Source organism: Chanos chanos, chromosome 6, assembly GCF_902362185.1.
Source record: "Chanos chanos chromosome 6, fChaCha1.1, whole genome shotgun sequence".
In the NCBI taxonomy this organism is placed as follows: domain Eukaryota; kingdom Metazoa; phylum Chordata; class Actinopteri; order Gonorynchiformes; family Chanidae; genus Chanos; species Chanos chanos.
Window position 1 is genome coordinate 11,078,218 of NC_044500.1, and position 20,606 is coordinate 11,098,823.

Sequence of the window (20,606 nt, forward strand, 5' to 3'; positions counted from 1 at the left end):
TATTTTCAGTAACGCAGCAATGAAACAGCCCCACAGTGTAGCTTATGGAAGAGGATTTAAATCTTGTGACAACTCAAGAGATGTACAATTGAATGTAAACCTACAGAAAGAATGCTATTCCAAATTCACATACAGGACCAGGAGCTACAGGAGGAAGCTCCATTTCAGACAGCTATTTGTACCCGGCCACACATTACAATGGGAAGTAAATGTGAAAATGACAGGGTTTTCTGATATCGTGACACAGTGTCATTGTCAAGCCTAATGATACAAGTCTTTAAATGCTCAGAAATCCCAGGAACGGGAATTTTCCACCACATCATCGGTGAAAAATACTGTTATTTCAGACCACTTTGTCAGCAAAAAGGTCTGAGCATTTTCTCTCCTATTAGGTGATGAGAGAGAAAGAGAGAATAAAGGGGGGGGGGGGGGGGGGGTGCACGAGGTAAAGCATTGCTATGGAAACATTGCTTAGTTCAATGGTGAACACAGGCAGTAGCAGACTAAGCGAGAAAAAGACAAAAGAGACGAGATTGATGGTAGCCTCATCCATTTTATGATTTCGGCTTGCAGTGCCCGCCCCAGCGCGGGCCGTAAATCAGTCGCTGCGTTGGGGATAACGTCGGTGACACACCAGTCCGCCCCCGCTCCTGGCCTCGGTCCTGGCCGTGCCTCCATCCTGTCCACCTCCACACACGGAGAGGGGCTGGCGATCGGCAGAGCGGGGGGTCACCTTCCTGTTGCCCGGGTGACTCAGAGCACGTGCCCGCAGGAATATGCCGATGAACCTCACGATCTTGCGTGGGAGCCGAAGGAGGAGGAGGAAGGAGGGACAGTCGTGTGCGGACGTGGGGGGGGGGGGGGGGGGGGGGGGTGTTTGCGATACGGTCGTCATCACCTGGACCCTTTTCAGGCCACCCAGACGCAAACATCCCCCTCTGCCCTCTGGCACCGTCATCGCGGACTGAATTCTGTGTTTTGATGTGCAATTTTCGACAAAGTCAAAACAAGGTTATTACGTGGCTAAACAAATCAAATGGAGAGAAACATTTGTCCAAAATATTTTGATGTACTCCAGGGTGGTAGCTGACGGTAATTCTCACAGGAATTTTGCGTGAACCCTTGAGACAATTGTTCTCGACTGTGTCACGAACCGTACAGACATTCCACGCCAAGATTTCTGCTCGTCCAATCATCAGCCGTCATTTGGTGGCAATTCTGGCTGCTACTTCTAAACAACCTCGCAAAGCTCCAGAACACAGACGTATTAAACCAAAAGCTCCTAAAGAGAGTATAAAACGCTGAACGACGAGAGAGAGCAGAAGGAAAAAGGCAAATAAATAAAAGCATAAAAGAGCAGATGACATGGTGAGCCTCGCGAAAAGGAGGAAGGCAAAAAGGTCCAGGCAGATCTTTATTAAGGAGGGAACAGCTGAGCACCTGGAGTATTAGGTAAGCAAAAAAAAAAGAGCCTGATTCATCAGCTTCGAATTCAGTTGCAAAATAAATAAATAAATAAAAAGGAAAAACAGGTAGGAAACAGCATGGGAGGAGAGGGGAGGAGAGGAGAGGAGAGGGGAGGAGAGGAGAGGAGAGGAGAGGAGAGGAGAGGAGAGGAGCCGTGTAAATGGATGGAAACTGTGAAACAGCTTAGACGCGTTTCCCGTAGTTTTCGCTGGAAAAGCAGGCAGTGATGCTCCGCGGCTGTAATTCCTGAGTAGCACTGATATTTAGACTCTCTGGTTTCCTGTGTGTCTGAGACTCTAATGTAGCAGTGGTGCGTTAATATCGAGCAGAACGGCAGTGCGGAAAAGAGGGAGGGAGCGAGAGCACTGCGGGAAAGGTCGGAGACGGCGAAGACAGCTATCGCAGCGCATCCTCGTCACTGTCACTGTCCCGCTGCATCGCTCTGTCAGGGCCGGTGACCCCCACAGAACCCTAACAACTTCTCCAGCCTGGCCGAGGACCCTCGCCACCGTCAGCGCGTTTACACACCGCTGCTCAGCACACACACACACACACACACAGACGCAGGATGGAGTGACCATGTTTACACATCAACTCGCACACTCACCACTTTAATCACTCCTACTCAATGTAAGCACCCCCGCCCCCCAAGCACCCCCCCCCCCCCCCGGTCTCCTTTGTCTCTTTCCCTCTCTCAAGCTGAGTGTATCTGAAAACATTCTCAAAAAAAAAAAACCCCTACATAAAACGTTCCACACAGGGAGGAACCTGCCATTCTGATTAGCTGTGGGCAGTCAGAGCCAAAAGTTCCACATTCTGGCAGAAATGCCAAGGGCCCAAACTCCTTGCATACGTGTTTATACTCTCGCTATACCCTCGCACCCACACAGAACACCACCACCACCACCCTCCCCGCAACACACACACACTCACACTCACACACACACACACACACACACACACTCTATAATTAACATCAGGCCTGTTTTTTTCACACCAGTAAAGAGTAATTACCATTCTAATGCGGCTCTGAAGGCGTGACGTGAAAGGCCGCGCAAGCAACCGCAGTATCTGCCTCTTTAAAACCAACACATACCTTTTCCGTGGCAAACCAGAGGTTATGCATTCTAATACAGCTTTCCAATGGCTCCGGTCCTTAAGGGAAAAAACACAGCAATGCTCTGAACAGCATTCACGCTTGCTACTTTTCAACACGTCGCGTGAATTCATTCATACATATCGGAACAATCACCTAGGCTGTGTAAATACAGCCACAGGAAGGTGATGGGGGGGGGGGATGGTAGGACAGGGACAGAATGAATGGAAATGTCTTTTTCTGGCTATTTGAGTGCCCAGTGAAGCGTGGGTTTTGATTGGGGTTAGATAGTCAGGTGATTTCCGTTGGGGTTAGGAAGCGAATTGCATACCATTAATAAAACACAGGCCGTTTCAGACGATGATCCAGCCTTATCACTTTATAATGGGGCTAAAAAAAAGCAGATTCTCACAGATGCCACGTGTAAAAACAGTTAAGTGCATGTGAAGAACACTATGGTTTAAAAACATTCAAACCTGAGAGCGCTAGGTCTCTTCACCGCACGTTGGTCAAACAGAAAATAAAACTGACAGTTATCACACATATATGCAAATGCCTAACGTACGAACAGATAAAAATGAAGTCTGATAAAAACAAATGAAGCTTGTAATTAACCGCCCTTTATGTCACCCATCCGATGCTATATCCTACTTCAGGGCCAGGTGAAAGACAGCCAAAACAAATATATATATGTATACACAGCAATCAAGGCAATTTCAGTGAAATCGGCTTGACGTCCACACAGACGACAGCGCTATCACGCTGCCTTGTCACGGTTGCTCGTGCTCAACCCTGACGGCCCAGGAGGCAGGGGGCGCGCGGGACGGAGCTACGGCTCGTCTCTGCCGACCTCCCTCGCGTGGTCACACCTTCGCGGCACGGGGTCAGGGGACCTATGATGCACCGCCCGTCCAAGGACAGTCGTAGCTGAGGCTGACAGGGCGCGCCGTGTCGCAAAGAAGCGATACCAAAAGGAACCCTGCCCTCATTGAGAGAGGCGTTAAGGAGCCTGGTGGGATATCGCTATAAGATGTCACTTAGATTCCGTTTTCACACTCGAGGTGAATTAAGGAGTGTCTGAGGAAAAGGGTGGAATAAAATCAGAGTGGGCTCCCTGCAGCGTGTGCGAGAGCCATATGTGGAAATGGGTTACTGTCAAGGTTTTTGCTATAGTTGCTTTGGCCAAGTCAAGCACGTAAGGCATTCGACCCGATACATCCTGGGTCAGGAACATCTTTGAGGCACTGGGGGACAATTCTAAGAGAGTCTGAAGCTAACGTACTTCTATTACTATGTTCTCAGATACTTGCTTCTGAACTGAAACACATATTTCAGTCTTGCGCCACAACCAACCAAATGTTCAGAATTTCTCAAATATGGAAAGGAAAAAAATCTCAGCTGAATGCTTGGAACGTGATAAAATTCCATATAGCCTAGATTAAAAGCCCAGGTGAACAGCACAGATCCTGCCCTCCGCAGAGGCTTCCGAGGAGGGTACCTACCTGCTGGGGGCCCTCTCCATTGACCATTGCTGGGGGCGGGGGGGAGGTGAGAAGAGGGAGCTCGGGACTGAGCAGCTGGCCAGACTCCAGTGGGGGGGTGCGGTCTGCCATGGCTCCCTCATTCACGCTGCGGGGGAGGCACTCTGAGCTCCTGCGAAGGCACAGGTCAAAATGACAGCTTTCAGTTATTCATCATCAGAGTACACATACCAACAAGACATCTAAAATACAATCCTCAACAACTTTAACTGCTCCAATCACAGTTACTGTTCTGTGCAGCAGCTAAACTCAGTGTTCTCCTTAATGTAATTCACTTCAATGTCGAGTATTTTCCTTACATGGGTGTGTATTCATAAACATACTGTCTAGAATATAACGTCGAGAGAAAAAATAACAATAGTAAAAGAAAGCCATTTTTAGATTTGTTTTTCTCTTTTTCTGTCTCTGAATTATTTGGTCCTTGACTCACTGAGTAATGACGTCATTTCGTCTGTTAACCTCACACCTACAGTATCCAAGCCTTGGGTCTTCTACATCTTTTGTGGTTTAGACCGAAACTTTACTTCTTTTGAATTCTTCTTTTTTTTTTTAAAAATCACTCACAGTTCTTAAGAATTAAGGCTTCTTTGTATTCACACCGTGAAAGGCACATAAGGAAACTATTTCTACTGAAGGCTAACATCTGTCCTCGTGGCTGCTTCCAATAGCGAGGACAAATTATCCAGTGCATTCAGCCGGCCCATGGTCAGTGGAAAGAACAAAAGTGAGAACTCGACCACAGGGTAGTTCTGGACCAGTTCTTAAGTTCTGAACCTTCTCCCCCCCCCCCCCCCCCCCCCCCGGTCTTTCTAAAGATTTCTGCCTAATAGAGATTTATTTTTAGCTTGATTCATTTCATTCATGCACTGTTTGAACTGTCTGGCTACCTCACACTGAGATGAAATAAAATGTTAGAATTCAAATCCATGCCACGTCTCCCTGACCTCACACTGCTTCAAAACAAAATGCGAGCGAATAATCGTATGAACTCCTCTGAGCGACCGCTGCTAAAGAGCCGAGGTCTTTTAAACAAAGCGCTACTGGTTTCTCTCTGTCTTTGCAGGCCTTGGAGTGAGTCACAGCCAATAAGGAGGAAATGGCACATGTGTCCTTGAGGCTAATTAGCGCGTGTGCCGCATGCGCAGCCAGGGCTACGGGTGATCAGCTTAATCTGCAAGCCAGTCTCCTGCTTAAGCTCAAACACAAAGTCAGGGAAGAGGGTGATGATCCATGGGGTGGAATCCCACTAAGACTTAACTAACTACCCTTCAGCTAACGCAGGCTTTAAAGATTCAGACGAATCCTGCACGAGATTTCCTACCACCTCCCACCCCAACCCCAACCCACACCCCCCCCTTTTGACAGATCAGGGGAACTGGGGTAGTTAAGAACCTCAGTGTAAGTGAATACTGTTCATTTATCTTCTCTTTTCTACTAGCGATACAAGGGATTTGTATTGCGAGTCCAACGACGCTTATCATCTGTGACTTTCAGATTCAGTGAAAGACCCTTGGGGGTAAAGTGTTGAGAAACAAGAGTTAGACTGTTGACCAACATTACTTCAGAAATGGAAACCAGAAACCTTTCAGTGCAACCTTCACGCATGTTTCAAACTTGAGTTTCTATGTCACAGTTTCCAGATGAGATTAGAGTAGTCCCTCAGCTAAGAGCAGGGGCCACAATGAGGGAGTGGGGTGGGACTATGGGAAAATGAAGAGGTGATATATCCTGGCTAGTACAGCACACAGTCTCCATGTGTTACACTTGAGCAGTCTTTCCACAGTACCCTCCCAGTCTCAGACCCGTGATGACGCAAGCAGCGGTGAGCGGCAACTCAGAGCACAAATCAGATCTCTTAAGAGGCCAGAGTCCCGACGTGAAGATGTCTTATTAGGACCAGCTAGAGGGAAGACAACAGACCCTTGTTGTGTCATCCAGCCACTGATGCACCACTCTGAGTCAGCCGCAATTATTTTGAGTGGGGACATGAGCACCATCGTCCATCTGCTTAAGCTCAAACACAAGTGTTCTCGCGTTGACCTGGTAGTGCCCTTTCCCCCACAACTCCCACTCAAATACACACCTGATAATGAGGCCACGAATGGTTAGACTGACTGTGGACAGTCCATAGAGAGACATGAATCATGCTACAGAGATGGAGGTATATTTGAAGCAAACTATTCTACATTTAATATTAAGGAGTGGTGCTATATATCAGGACCTATCTAGAATTAGTTTAAGTATCCATGTCATTTAGCCTGACTGTCCAGCATTTGATAGTCTTTTCACCAGACTAAAAGTGTAAAACAAAAACACACTAATGTTCCTACTCCCACCTCCCAAAAAAATGTAATTTGTTGGGTGACAAAGAAATAGTTAAATGGTTAACCAAGTCAGTTCTTAAGAATGTAAAAATGTCCACTGTAAAGGACTGTCTGCTTTTTTATAATTTAGAGTTTAATTTTGAAAGGGAAACCCTTCTGTAGATTTCCAATAATTATACCGTGAATTTATAGAAAAGTTACAGAAAAAAAAATAAAATGAAAAACAGTCACCAAAGAGTATCTCTTGCATCACATTTAAATTGTCTCAGCTGAACCTTAGGTGGCTTATCTTCATAGATATATGATCCCCATCACCTCTGATACACACACAACTTCCTTCCCAGTTTCAACAGAATGTAGGGCTGAACTCTTGTTTTCTAGCTTCAGAGCCAGAGTGAGAGAGAGAGAGAGAGAGAGAGAGAGAGAGAGAGAATGAGAAAGAGAATGCTGAGTATGAAATAAAGGCCAGTCCTAGACTTTGGTGAGATATTGAGAGCACCATGATAGCTGAACATCTGGTTTTCTATTAAAACTCAGCTGAAAAAAAAAAGAAGCTTCTTGTGAGGACACGAGAATCAGACGTGAGTCACCAACATTTGAGCGACTTCAAATTTTTTTTTAAAAAAAACATCACAAATGGCTGAGAACACTAGAAATCAGTTTAGCCAACTCGTGTCCATCTCTCATTGGCCAAACAGGGCAAACACTTTCCAGAGCATTTCAAGGAAAGTTTTATATTGTAACAGTGACCTGATCTCTTGATATTTTAAATAATTACATTTAGCCAGTAGTCAAAAATATTTTCATTTATAAACTGAAACCATGACGCTCAGCACTCATCGGTTTCTGGGTTTTCGGTTTCGGCGGGACTGCCTTCTAGAGCACTTAGTGGTAATTTCAGTAACTATTAGGCTGCGTGCACCTGGTTAATGGGAACAACTCTTTGAAACTAAAATTCTTTGAAACGAAGAAAAACTCTTTGAAACAAAAAAACAACAACAAAGTAATCATGTATATCTAATGACTGGGCTACTTGCTTCAAAACCACGATTTAACCATCCTCCAGGCTAAGCAGATGGGAATGCCTTGAATTGCTATAGGCCTACTTTAGTTATCTGCCACCTGACGACCCAAGGCATTATCCAGTGATTTTCTTATCAGCTCAAAAAAGGTCTTCTGAAAAATGTCAACCACGAATGGCTGTAACAGATTCAGTAATAGTATTCCAGAGCACCCATATAAATGCTTTGCATCTGAAAGAACATGTTATGTCAGATATAGCGTAACGCCAGTAGTTATGACAACACAACCAAAACTGTAATCCAAATTTGCGTTAGTTCTAACGGATACCAAGTTATCTGCAAGATGAGAGTATAAAGCTTCATCTGTCACAGCCTCGCGAGGGCTTGCTAGGCCGGGGATCCACACTCAGACATGAAACAGAATGTTATCTGGTCTTGATACTTCCACTGACTGACTGCACCTTGTAAGAAGCAGGCCTGATGTTGGAAACACAAAGGAGACATTTTCAAAGCCATTGCTTTAGTTTCTCAAAATAACCAGTGATAACTAATTATACACTTTTATAAATTTCCTACTGACGATTTCAGCGATTAAAAAAAGATCACTATCTCTACTCTCATAATCTACAATAATGTCAGAAAATCATGCAACGTTGGCATATTTACTGGAAACGTGTCCTGCAGTACATGTAGGATCGTGGTAATCTTAACTGACCAGTGCTTGTGATCGTGTGCTGTTACACGGGTCAGTGTTTACTCACTAAAGAAACCATGTCAAAACAATAAATTGCTTTTACAACAAACAAGACGTGCAAACAACACTGCAATTCTCCGAAACTAGCGAGCTAGATCAAAGTTACACAAAAAATAAAGAAACTGCCTAGTGACGAGCAGCAGTGGTAGTCGCACCGTTGCTTGAATAAACAAACCCTGTCTGTTACTATCTAAGCAGGAACTTTATTTTCAAAGCTATATTCCTCAGTAAATCAAACCCCTGTCTCTGCGAAATCAGCTAACTTTAGCAGGTTAGCAGCCGTGAAGGCAAAATAGCTTTCCTAGCAAGCTACCAAGGATTTCTACCAGTTAGGGTGGATTTTAAAGACAAATCATCCATTTCGTTAGACTATCTGTTCTTAACTACCAGAAGAGGTAAGGGAATAAAAGCAGGAAGTAATAACCGTAGAATGTCGAACGTCGAATGACAGAAAAAAACATACGGCCAGTAGACGATAACGTGTACAAACTGGGCCCTTGGCTTGTTGCTTCTTCGGAGATTGCTAGCTAGCTAACTAATTGCTGACATAAGCTCAACTGAAAGACACCACAGAGACAGACGAGATGGAAATACTTGCGAGCAAGTCCAAGTAACTGGTTTGCACGTAACAATAACGATGTGTTAACGATAGATCATGTACATTTAATGACCATGGCAACTTTTTGAGAAAGTGTCAAAACGTTGCATGCGAAAATCAGTCGTGATCGGAGGATATATTTGAACTACTCACCACAGTTGTGTCTCCTTCTTTTCCAGCAAAACGTGTCTTATGAATGTAAGGTAGCCTAACAAGCAACCTGTTACACCTTGTCTGAAAACACAGCAAACCAGTCAAAGATTCTTAAGGCTACAAGCTACGCGGCTTGTTAGCTGAGCACTCCCAATCAATTACAGTTGCTAACTTGCCTGACCAGCTGGACAACGTAGTGAGCTACTCGACTATAATGCAGGACTTCCAATGTGTGACATCTCTGAGATGTTCATGCTTTGTTAAATATTTGTCGAAGACTAAAGGAGACTACGTCCTTCCCGGGAAATATATGCTTCCGGCAAGAGTTGGTAGGCTACTTTTATCAATCAACCTCCATCCGTACTCGAGCTGAGCTCTTTAACCATCTGGAAAACCGCCATCGTTTTTTCCGTAGAAGAATGTACACAAATCTTGCGCATGCGTATCAAAGCTATCAACCTTCTACTCTAGTTCGGCTCTGTAATCGGATCCATCCATGAATCTAGCTCCTTAGTCATGTAATTCTCATAGATTTCGTTTAAAATGAGCAACACGGAGTAACAGTCACTATCTTGAGATTTGCCTGGAAGTATTTTATTGGTTCATTATAAGAAGTGGCTGGATTGCCAGGCAACTGAACGGCGTGCCAACAAGCACATCGATTATATCCGCTTTTTCATAAGGGTGAAAACGTTGTAGGCGATTACTACAATTGTAGTTTATCCTGCAACATATTTGTAGTACAAATATAGTAAAAAATGCTGTTATGCTGTCATGTGGATGAAATAATAAAGTAAAGGAGAAAGAGGGATGCTTAAGAAAATGAAGCAGGAAACATCAGAAAAGACAAACTGATAGCGACCCAGTCTGAAAAAGGCCATTTAACACTGATGACTAAAACTTGATTCAAGTATTTGCTGGAGAATGCGTCGTTTAAGATTCTGGTCAGAGATAAATTTTACATCCTTGGTACTTCATTCATTAACCAACAGATAGCGCTATTGCCTACGGAATTGAAGTATGGCGTCATTGGCTGGACTCGCGAGCATAGTCGGTCATGACTGGTAAAGTTTGCTTTGCATTGCAGTTTCAACTTTTGGAACACACTGGCTGACGAACAAGCGGCCAGAGTGGCAGTAAAGGCGCACATCAGAGTTGAAAACAGCTCCGGCGGGGGCTCTTTGTCTTTGTAACTACTGTATATTGGGTATATGGCTCACGAATTTCTTTTATTATCAATAAAAGGAGTTATAGTGAAACATTTGTATGCTTGAAGCTCGGGGCTCTCAATAGGCTTGTCCACCGATGAATTGTCAACTCTTTGCAAATATTTCTAAAGGTATGCATAAGTAAGCTGATCGCGCAGTTCTGTTTCACCACGTTTTTGTTTTCCCCGTGATGTATGATGCTGTCTCAATATACAGTAGGCCTATAGGTACAAATCGAGACCAACTCATAGGCTGCGAACTTGTCTCAACATGATCATAAATACTACAAACCTGACACTGGATCATAAATGCTTGTTTCTCACGATCTTATACAAACGACGTTGTGAATAGAAGATAGTGGGTGAGCAAACGTCCTAAGGTTAAAACAGACACCAGAAAGTATTAGTAGACATTTTAATGGTTATTTAGGACTTGGGGTAAATTTATTACTGTGAATTTTCATAACATTTTATCTTGTCATAGTTGATTATTAACCAGTCTTATCCAAGTTTGAGACATTAGAAATTACCTAAAGGCTGAACAGATGTATGTTATTCTTAAGGTTTGTGTAAAATAGACATGATCTAATACCCCATAAATACCACAGGTAACCATAAATGAAAAATTGTCTTTCCACCTATGTACAAATTTGACAAACTTACCAGGGATACACCCCTCATCCATGACAACACCCAAGGGCTCTTCAGAGAGAGAGCTACCTTCTGCTATTCTGCTGTTATGGCCTCTATGTATGGTTGATTACATTACTTCGCAAAAGTCTGAGTGTGTTAACATTTTTTCTCTCTGACTTTTGCTTACTAAGGAACTGTTTTACTAACAAATTGGTCACTTATCCCTTTGTGACTCTTCAATGAATTAAATTATAGTTTGGAGTGAAAGTCAGTAACTTTGATGCTGACACCGTATTAACAGTTCTTTTACCTAAGGGAAATGTATGTTAGTTGTTTTATCAGTTCAGTTTAGCTTGTGTGGTTTGTGACGTTGCCATCATGAATGTGTTTCCTCCTGCAACATTTATGTCATATTTCTGATGTAATCCAATGTTTAACTCTTAATAATGGACTAAGAACCTTTCCAAAAATCCTTTGAAACATGACCTTGCTTTGGGCTATATTTAATTTCTCTTCATCACATCTATGTTAATTATTCCTTAATAAAGATACATGAACTGTGCACAACACATGTAAGAAATGTAAAATATGATCAGTCAGAGTGCAAATTATACAATGACAATTTTGAGGGTCAACTTTTTCTCCAGGGCTATATAGCATAGGATATATAAATGTTTCGACCCCCCAAATTGTTGTTTTTTTACCTCTTTTGGGGGGGTCCAAGTCTTAATTAAGGGGGTCAACCCCCCCCCCCCCCGTAATTCAAACCATGAGATCAGCCTCACTACAGAGCAAAGTCCAGGTAATGACTATGATTATGAACAATTCACATTTCAAATTTATTTGATCCACAGTCTTTCTTAAGTATTTTCACAAAAGTCAGAAAACCTAAATTAGTTTCTATGTTCAGTAGGTTGAAATTTTCAAAAGTATTTGCAAAAGTATTTCCCAAGCAATAGCATCATGACATATATTTGAAAAACATCACATCTCCTGAATCTTGTGGGGTTTTTTTTGTTTTGTTTTGTTTTTTGTGATATATAAGTTGTGAAGTTGCTACTCATTTTATTATTAGCAGTCATGTTTAGGACAAAATCCCATAATGTCATTGTGATTCTAACCGCGATCGTCTACATTGGATGCGTTTTTTCGGACATCCGTGAAGCATAGTGACGTTCCTTTATGCCAGTGACAATGCCTTGTGCATCTCAAGTTTCTCCTGGGCTTCTGCCTCTCTCTGAAGACATCCAATTCCCGCTATGCATGTCCAGGCTTGGCTCACTTTGCAAAGATCTTAGATAGGAATATTTGGCACTTTGGGTCGCAGCTCGTGTTTTTCTGTAAGCTTGCCGATCTGTGCCCCTTGTCTAAATGTGTTCCTCTGCCCGTTGCGTTGTATGGTCCTTTTTCTCATGTCCTGCCAAAACGTCCAAAAATTCTCTCCGGCAAAAAAGTAAAGGGGAGGATCCAAACAGCTGTTACCCACAGCTAGGCAGTGAGAGATAACAGCTGCTTTGCGCCACCAGGAAATATTCTCACAGGAGTTCCCATAACCGTTCATATTGACATCCCTCTCTGCCTTCAGAAAGAGGGTACGTACAGTGTGATATGGCATGAAGCAGACCAGGAAAATAAGGAGCACAATGATGACGAGAGAGCATGATTTGTTGTACTGACATTTCTTTGCTTCTTTTGCTTTTCTCAACTTCAGCAAGTTATGAACCACGAATATGTAACAGACGGAGATGACCGCAAAGGGTATGACAAAGCCAAAGCAAAGGGCACCATAATTCATGGTGATTATGGTATCCACCATATCAACATCCAGTTCTAAGCATCTAACATGGCCATTTTCATCTGTGACTATGCCCGCTCTGAGCAGTGGAATGGAGGATAGTGCCACAAATAACCAAATGAGGATACATACGAGCCAAGCACCACGATTGTTCCTCATCTGCCTATACCAGTACGGTTTAATGATGGCCACAAACCGAGCTATGCTGAGCGTCATGAGAAAGTAAACACTTCCATACATGTTGATGTAGAAGACGTAGGACATCACTCGACAGGTGAGGTCCCCAAAAGCCCACGTTGAATCCATGAGATAATAGGCTGCCCTGAATGGTAACGAGCATTCCAGCATCAGGTCTGACACCAGGAGGTTTAGCATGAAAATATTGACTGAGCCGAATGCCTTCTTTGTGTTCCACACCCCAATGAAAAAACACAAGGACACAAGGTTTCCCACCAGCCCCAGGAAGAACATGAGCAGGTAGGCAGCTGGATAGACGGTGTGTTTAAAATCTCTGATAGAGCAGTTGCACATGACATTTTCTGTACAGTTGTGGGTCATCATTGGTCCTTTATAAAAATACTGTAAGGAGATAGAATACATTATTGCTCAAACATACATTGGTCAGACAAATAAAAAAAAAAGTTGATTAGTCATCTAACCACTGGAAATTAATCCATTTCTTTGACACTTATGTAGGTATCTGATTTAATTGGCAAAAATGGTCTGCAATACAAGTTGAGCAGTTTTTAATTGTCCCCTTAGTTCAAAGGCAGTATCATGCTATGATATTTATCATGGTATGATGCTGATGCATAGAAAATGTCTTTCAAAACTTAAATTCCAGACATTGAAATGACTCATTGCTTCATATCTAGCATGCTTTACCTAAAAGTTTCCAAGATTTTTATCACTATCTAAACATTTGTCCTTTTCAGTGTGACGCTGAAATATTATTTTAAATGCTGGTTTACCAGGGCCACAGCGTCATCACACAGACCAGATTTGGGTTTTTTTTTAAACTTCAGAGGAAATACTAAAGAATACTTTGGCACTTTTTATTACAAGAGCTTTAAGTTTATTGTGACTTTCGGGATTACTTATGACATTTCACGATTAATTGTATCAATGACTTTGTAACTAAAGTGTGTTACAAAATGCCAAAGGGTTTTTTTTTCATTTAGGTATTCATTCAGCTTTCTGCTTTGGCTAAAAATACTGAGGGCAGTCCATGATGATTTTTGGACCCCTCTTTGACTCACGTGGGTTGAAGCGTTATCTCTACGCGTAATTTAGACATTGCCAATAAACTACACGATTAATGTACATACGTTTAAATAAGAGAGACACTTAACTTGTTATATTTTAGACTCATTCGTCAGACAAGAAATTGGATAAATCACATATATTCTTCAAATGTGGAACAGTAAGAAAATTAGGGTTACCTGCAGAGAAAAAAAATCACGATTGTGCTTCGAGATTTAACTCAGAATTTTGCTTTTATTCTCGAAATTTGGACTTTCATCTCTGAATTTTGTGTTTACTTACGAAATTAATTTCAAGATTAAAGAATAAAAGCGCAATTTCCAGTTATATCTCGAAATACAAGAGCGATTTTTCCTCTCTCGGTGGCCCTAATATGATCCAAATAATCCAGTAGCCATCCTCGTAACATTTGTCCGTACTTTAAATCTCTGTAGAGTTTCACAGGAACAATTATATGCCCATCGTGCATTGTGTTGCGATGTTTATCACAAGATAATGTGGATTAGTTACCGGCAGTCTGGGAGTGTAAGTAAGTCTGACGCCAAATTGAAGCTCTCTTTGCCACCTGTAACCTCTTATCAAAACGACGTTGTATATAGACATGGTTTACAGAAAGAGAGACCGTACGGTCAGACTAAAAGAAAGCACCTGCAGTTCAAATGGGACGAGGAATTCAAATTTAAGTCTATCATCAACTTGGAGTAGCCAATGAATAACAAACCATTTAATGAGGACAGACTTTGTCAGTTTGTTACAGATCTTTGATGTAGCGTTGGAGCAATGCTATAGAGTGCTGAATAGTAAAAAAAGAAATAATTAGAGTAAAAAGTTACTGGGAAATTTGAAACATGAATGTTCCAAAATGTCGATGCAGATGTAACAGATTACAAGCTTACACTTTCAACGCGTGCATATCCTTAAAAACAAACCTGTACATACCTTCTCTGGTGAATAAGACCGTAAACACTCTGTTGAGGTTGCAGTCCTCCCCAAAGTAAAGCCTATGATAATTAAAACACTGCTTCCTTGAGGAGACAAAACAAAGCAGAAGGCACGATCCTTGAGAAAAAATGTAAGGGCATGCAGGGTAGGCTCCACCTCAGGAGTCTGGAGTCAACCCACACACTATCACAGCTCTTTCACTGTAACAACTTCATTCCATTAATGGAATAAACCACGGAACAAATTAAAAAAATGACTTAAGCTGAACCAGTTGACGGTTGTTTACCCTGTTCTGAGTGCAACAAAAACATATCTTTTTTTTTTTTTTTTTTTTTTTTTTTTTAAATTCTGCATGCTTACTTTTTTATATATACTGTTGTATTATAAACATTCTTATAGTCTGAGAGACACTGTGTGTCTTCTTCCTTTTCTAAAAAAAATGTTTCTTTTTTTAAGTTTGTTAAGATACAACTAAAATAACCCCCTAAGAGGACTTAATACCTCTAGTGCTAGATGTCTTTCCGAAACAAATGACTGACAGAAGCTAATTGTTAATTAGAATATTACCTTAGCACTGGTGAAGGACATTCAATGCTGCAGTGTAATAAAAGTGACGTATGTGTTTGCGTAAGCAAATGCCTTACATTTGAGGTTGAGTGTTTCTATTCAATATTAGTACTATCGTGCAGTGTTTGTGTAATCTTTGACAGAGCAAAGCCTGTAAATGGAAGTTTGAGTCTCCAGGTTTCAGTTATGTGTTGCTATTCGTCCTGTATTGCATGGTGTACAGTGAGAACATGAGTCAGCTTCAAAGTAAACTAAGCCCCTTGCCTTTATAAGGAATTTGATTTCACACGCCTCAGCCTGTTCCACAGACCACATCTCCTGTCTCTTGAACAGAGGTTTTCAGTGAGCTGAAAATTTGATTGGTATGTTTTCTCCAGAAATCTTTGCTGTAAACAAAATCTCAACTAGTGACCATATATATGCAGGATTTGTGGAGTTTAGAGTGATATTGTTGATATTAATGTTAAACCCATTAGAGAGTGGTGCAGGATGATTGATGTAGCCTACGTACATTTGGAGATTATTTTCCACATAACAATCCAGCCAAGAAAGCAAGTGGATACGCCTTATGATGTCCTATTAACTTTGAATCTGAAGTGAGTAGGCCTTGTAAATGGCATTCCTTGGAAAGATGTGTGGAGTATAATGCAATTTGTTTTGTACTTCAGTGAAATAGTTCCATCATGATTATAGGAGAACAAATGTGCTTTATCACCTGTGAACCTGTGAAGACACTTTGTTGATTTTTTTTCTTTATTTTGGCAGCAAAACACAATGAATTGAATAGCAGAACTGATTCAAAACTTGGCAGACAGGCTACTTACTCATAGTGGTGTAACGGTAAATGTATTCGTCCCGAACTGTCACGGTATGGACGTTACAGTTCGGCGCATGCAGGCTTAAGGAGAATATGCGGTAGCCTATGTGCGAAGACAGACGAACGTGATGCGGAACCATATTCCACAAACGCGATCTTTCATTTCACTCCCTCATAGTTGGTTTGCCCTCCTCTCTCTAAGATTTGGGATCTGATTGTGGTGCAAACATATGACGACATAAGTTTTCAAGAACCTTGCCCCCTTATTTACTGGTACATTGTAGTAAGAAGTAAACCACATTTCGTAATGAATAATGGATAGCAATGCTGGCTGTCAATAGCCTACGATTGGCTGCACGCTGCTGTAGGCAGCCATGTGCAGTTATGATGTCACAAACACACAGAATTCAAAACGGGCTGTAGAAAGGCTTGTTTTCTTCACATAGATCAGGGGTGTCAAAATCCGGTCCTGGAGGGCCGGGGTCCTGCTGATTTTTGTTTTCACCTCTTAGTTATCTGTTGATTTTCACCTTGAAAACAGGTCTGGACACTCTTCAGCCAAACAGCAGGACCATGGCCCTCCAGGACTGGATTTTGACACCTGTGACATAGATTGTACGGCTGTAGGAGGAGAATGCACATTCTCACAATTTGACAGTGTTTCCATAGCACATTCATCTCAGTGAATTCAAAAGGGCAAGGAAAATGGTGATTTCCATTCAATGGCACCTTTAATCCACTACAAGCTGTACCAACTACCTCAGGGAGGAGTACATGACACTCTATGGAACAAACTGTAACTTACACTAGGCCACAGTCTGTTCAAAATAAATGAAAGAAACCTAGCCTTATGCATTTGGGGGCTTTTGTCACTTTTCCCCCGTTGTACCGAACTCATACCTATCCGTGATGTCCAAACCGTGGTGTGAACTGAACTGTTACTTCTGTGTACTGTTACACCCCTACTTACTTACATTAGCTTTTTCATGAAATGTTCAGCTTAATCTAAACACATGAAGCAAATGTATATCACTCCATAGATCTGGATGATTTGTATGGACACTCAAGACCATGTTACATTGTAAACACTGAACCCTTGTAATTCTCACTCACGCGCTCATTATCTAAGCCACTTAATGAAGGTCGCGGGGGTGCTGGAGCCTAGCTCAGCATTCATTGGATGGGGCAGACACACAGACAAAAACATTCACACACAGGGGCAATTCGCATGTATCTTCAATTCGCATGTCTTTGCAATGTGGGAGGAAACTGGAGCTCCCAGAGGAAACCCACGCAGACATGGGGGGAACATGCAAACTCCACACAGAAAGTACCCTGGCCGCCCGGGAATCGAACCTTGGACCTTGCTGTGAGGTGACAGCGCTACCCACTGTGCCACCGTACGCCCCACCCTTGTAACTGAGAAAATTAAAAGGCTACAGTAAGCACTCAGTGCACTGGCCTGAAAGAAGTCCACTTTTATATAGACAAATGTACATCCTCATTGAGTCTCAACAAGAGCTAAACTGTCAGTGTTACACTGACATCTAGATATTTGAGACTGTATCAGTGTAAAACATGAAGTTCTCAAGTTAAGCCATCCACATTTGAATAGCTATCCAAGCTGTTTAGCTAACTACATTTGACTAATGAGGTGCAGAAGCACCAAGACAAGCCTTGTAAATCAAGACTTCATAACTGTGTCACACTTAGTACCACACAATCAGCAAGTCTAAACAAACTCTTGCGTAAGGAAGAGGAACTAAAGAAATAACGACGGATCAAACAGAGGGTATTCCAATGAAGGCCCCCTATTTTTTAATAAAAGCAAAGTTAACTAAAAAAAAAAATCTTCAGCTTGCTTGCTTGACTGCCACAGGCAGAGTTAAGTCAGATGGTGCTTTAGTTAGTCTAGCACGATCTTGTCCGAGCTTGGGCAATCCACTTTGGTGCACAAGATAAACAAAATGCAGCTCGCTGTTATCAGTCTTGCCATGGCAACTCTGCTTTGAAGAAAACACATAACAGCACCACATAAATAATCACAACTGAAATATCAGGGCAAAGGGGAAGAAGAGTTCTCGTGAGAATCAGAGCTGTGACCCTAGCAGCCAGCACTTCAGTAACATCCGAGGAAAGTTCTTCTTCTGGTCACACACCACTTTAATGGTATTACATGAATGTCCTGATGATGTTTTCTTCTAAAGCATTTCTAAAGCATTCTTCTAAAGCCCTATAGCTTTGTTTTGCTAGGAGAATGAAGCTATAGGGCTCCACTATTAAGAGGTTTACTACTTACTCTGAGTTAACTAACTCTGAGTTTTCACTAAACCCGCTTTATGGAATACCCCCCAGGTGGTTAAGTTAGTACTGGGATATGGATGTGTGGTTATGCAGGTTGTTTTACAGATGACATATGTTGCCCCTAGCTACTGCCGGATACCCTGACACTAACAACAAACTGCCTAAGCCTCCTCTGTCTTTGAGGGAACCAGCTAAATAAATAGATTCAACCCACTCAGACTTCCTCCTTCAACCTCTCCAAGTCACTGTAATTCTCCCATTGACCTTTGCAAATCACTTCAACTTCTCCCTTTGACCTCTCATTTATCTCCCTTTGACCTCTCATTTATTTTTGACCCTAGTTTCCTGCCATTCGTAAACATGCAGCTCTAATGAACCTGTGAATTGCATGATGACTCATATTACCTTCGCCAAGGAGGTTATGTTTCGGCGGTTTGTTTGTTGGTTGGTTTGTCTGTCTGTCTGTCAGTCTGTCTGTTTGTTAGAAGGACTACAGTACACTTCCAGTGCAGCGAATTTTGCTTCGCTCTCAGGTTAAATGGGGGTGAAATTCGCTGTGATTGGACGAACGCCAAGGCAAGCGAAGTTGAGATGGCGAATTCTCAACTTTATGCAAATGAGAACCACACGAGAACCAATCAGTTCAGCATGTGATATGTTTGGTAGGTGACATTTTCAAGAGAGGCGGGAGTAACAAAAAAAAACTGACCAAAATGGCAGAGGCTAAAGGCTACATGTAGCATGAAAACATGATTAAAAGATGTATGGGCAACCATTTGTCTCTACATCAACACAGGTTGTTCTTTACATGTTACATGAACTTGGTCGGGGCCAGAGTGGTAGAAAAAACTCTCAACGGCTCTGGTGGGAGCAAATAGACCACTGCAGACCTTCATTTAAGCACTCGAACTTTTGAGGGAGGTGACTCGCTTGCTGTTTTCGCGACCATGTGCCCAGAGTGACATTTCACAGGATGAAATTCTCGAGGTGTTTTGCTGTGTGAAAGGCTACCGGCTGATTTTCATGAAACTTGGTGGAGGGGTGTAGCGTGGGCCAAGGAAGAACCCATCAAATTTTGGTGTGGGCAAGAGTCGCGGGCTGGATCCACGTATTATTTTCCACTTTCGCTAACATTGGGATATAGGGCAAAAACACACTGAATTGGACCCGCACGCGTGAACCCATCATGATTACAGTGAATAGTATGCTGCAGCCACATACAACAAAACATAACAGCCACCTCAAACATCACTGTAGAAGCAAATACAGCAGGCATGTTAGAAATGAGCAATGTCTAAATTATCCTCACTGTTTTTTTTCCTGGTCGATAATGCCAAAATAAGCCTATTTAAAGGTTTCTGTGGGCTAGAATAACACGCGCATAATTGCTAATCGTTTCTTACAATAAATTAGCTTTCACAGTCATACATTCTGACTTTTTTGTCCTTATAGTTTTGGAAATATATCCAGACATATATAGTGGCTGCAGTTGCAGATTTGAATATCATAGAAAAGTGGAGTACTGGCCTTGGTGGAGGTCTGTGCTTTCAGAGTGTACTTCTTGGCTTGTCCAATTAGCTATGAAAATAATGTCTAGTTCACATTCATTTATTTAATTCCATTAAGAAACAGGCATATTCCAGTCTGGGAGCATGCCCAATGGGGCATCTTTGTGAGTATCACACTGTACAATTTCCAAAAAAAAAGGGGGGGGGGCGGGGGAAATACCAGTAACTGGTATAACATTCTTTGTTTACAGCAAGTGAGAGGAAGATGTAATTTATGAGGGGTGGAAGTAATAATAATAATAATAATAAATAAATAAAAGAAATAATAATAAAAGTAACACAAATTAATTGCTAAAAATGAAGGCAATGAAAATGCATATGAATTGAAAAATAGAGCTGTAAACATACTGTGATAAATTATCAAGTGATTTGATTAACTTTAAAGCCGATTTGATTAAAACAGTCATGATATGATGAAAACAGAGCCATGTTTCATCATTTTCATTCATCATTCATCATTCACAACACAAATTGCCATTTATCATTTAAGGAAAGTAGCCTCAAGGGTGGAAGTAACAAAAATTAACTGATATTAATGGAGGTGATGAAAATGCA

General features: G+C 41.9%; 2 protein-coding genes across 2 annotated transcripts in view; both read right to left on the reverse strand.

Annotated features, from left to right (window-relative positions):
* Positions 1–9,341, reverse strand: part of fndc3a (fibronectin type III domain containing 3A) — a 43,959-nt gene extending 34,618 nt beyond the window's left edge. The window contains exons 1-2 of the mRNA XM_030777398.1: positions 8,956–9,341; positions 4,066–4,216 (exon numbers count right to left, since the gene is read on the reverse strand). Of these exons, the coding sequence (XP_030633258.1) occupies positions 4,066–4,176 (111 nt within the window). The 5' untranslated portion in view covers positions 4,177–4,216; positions 8,956–9,341. The remainder of the gene's footprint in view (positions 1–4,065; positions 4,217–8,955) is intronic.
* Positions 9,342–12,089: 2,748 nt separating this feature from the next.
* Positions 12,090–13,148, reverse strand: cysltr2b (cysteinyl leukotriene receptor 2b). Its single transcript, XM_030777999.1, has one exon. The coding sequence runs from the start codon at positions 13,146–13,148 to the stop codon at positions 12,090–12,092; it is 1,059 nt and encodes a 352-aa protein (XP_030633859.1).
* Between the last annotated feature and the right edge of the window lie 7,458 nt (positions 13,149–20,606).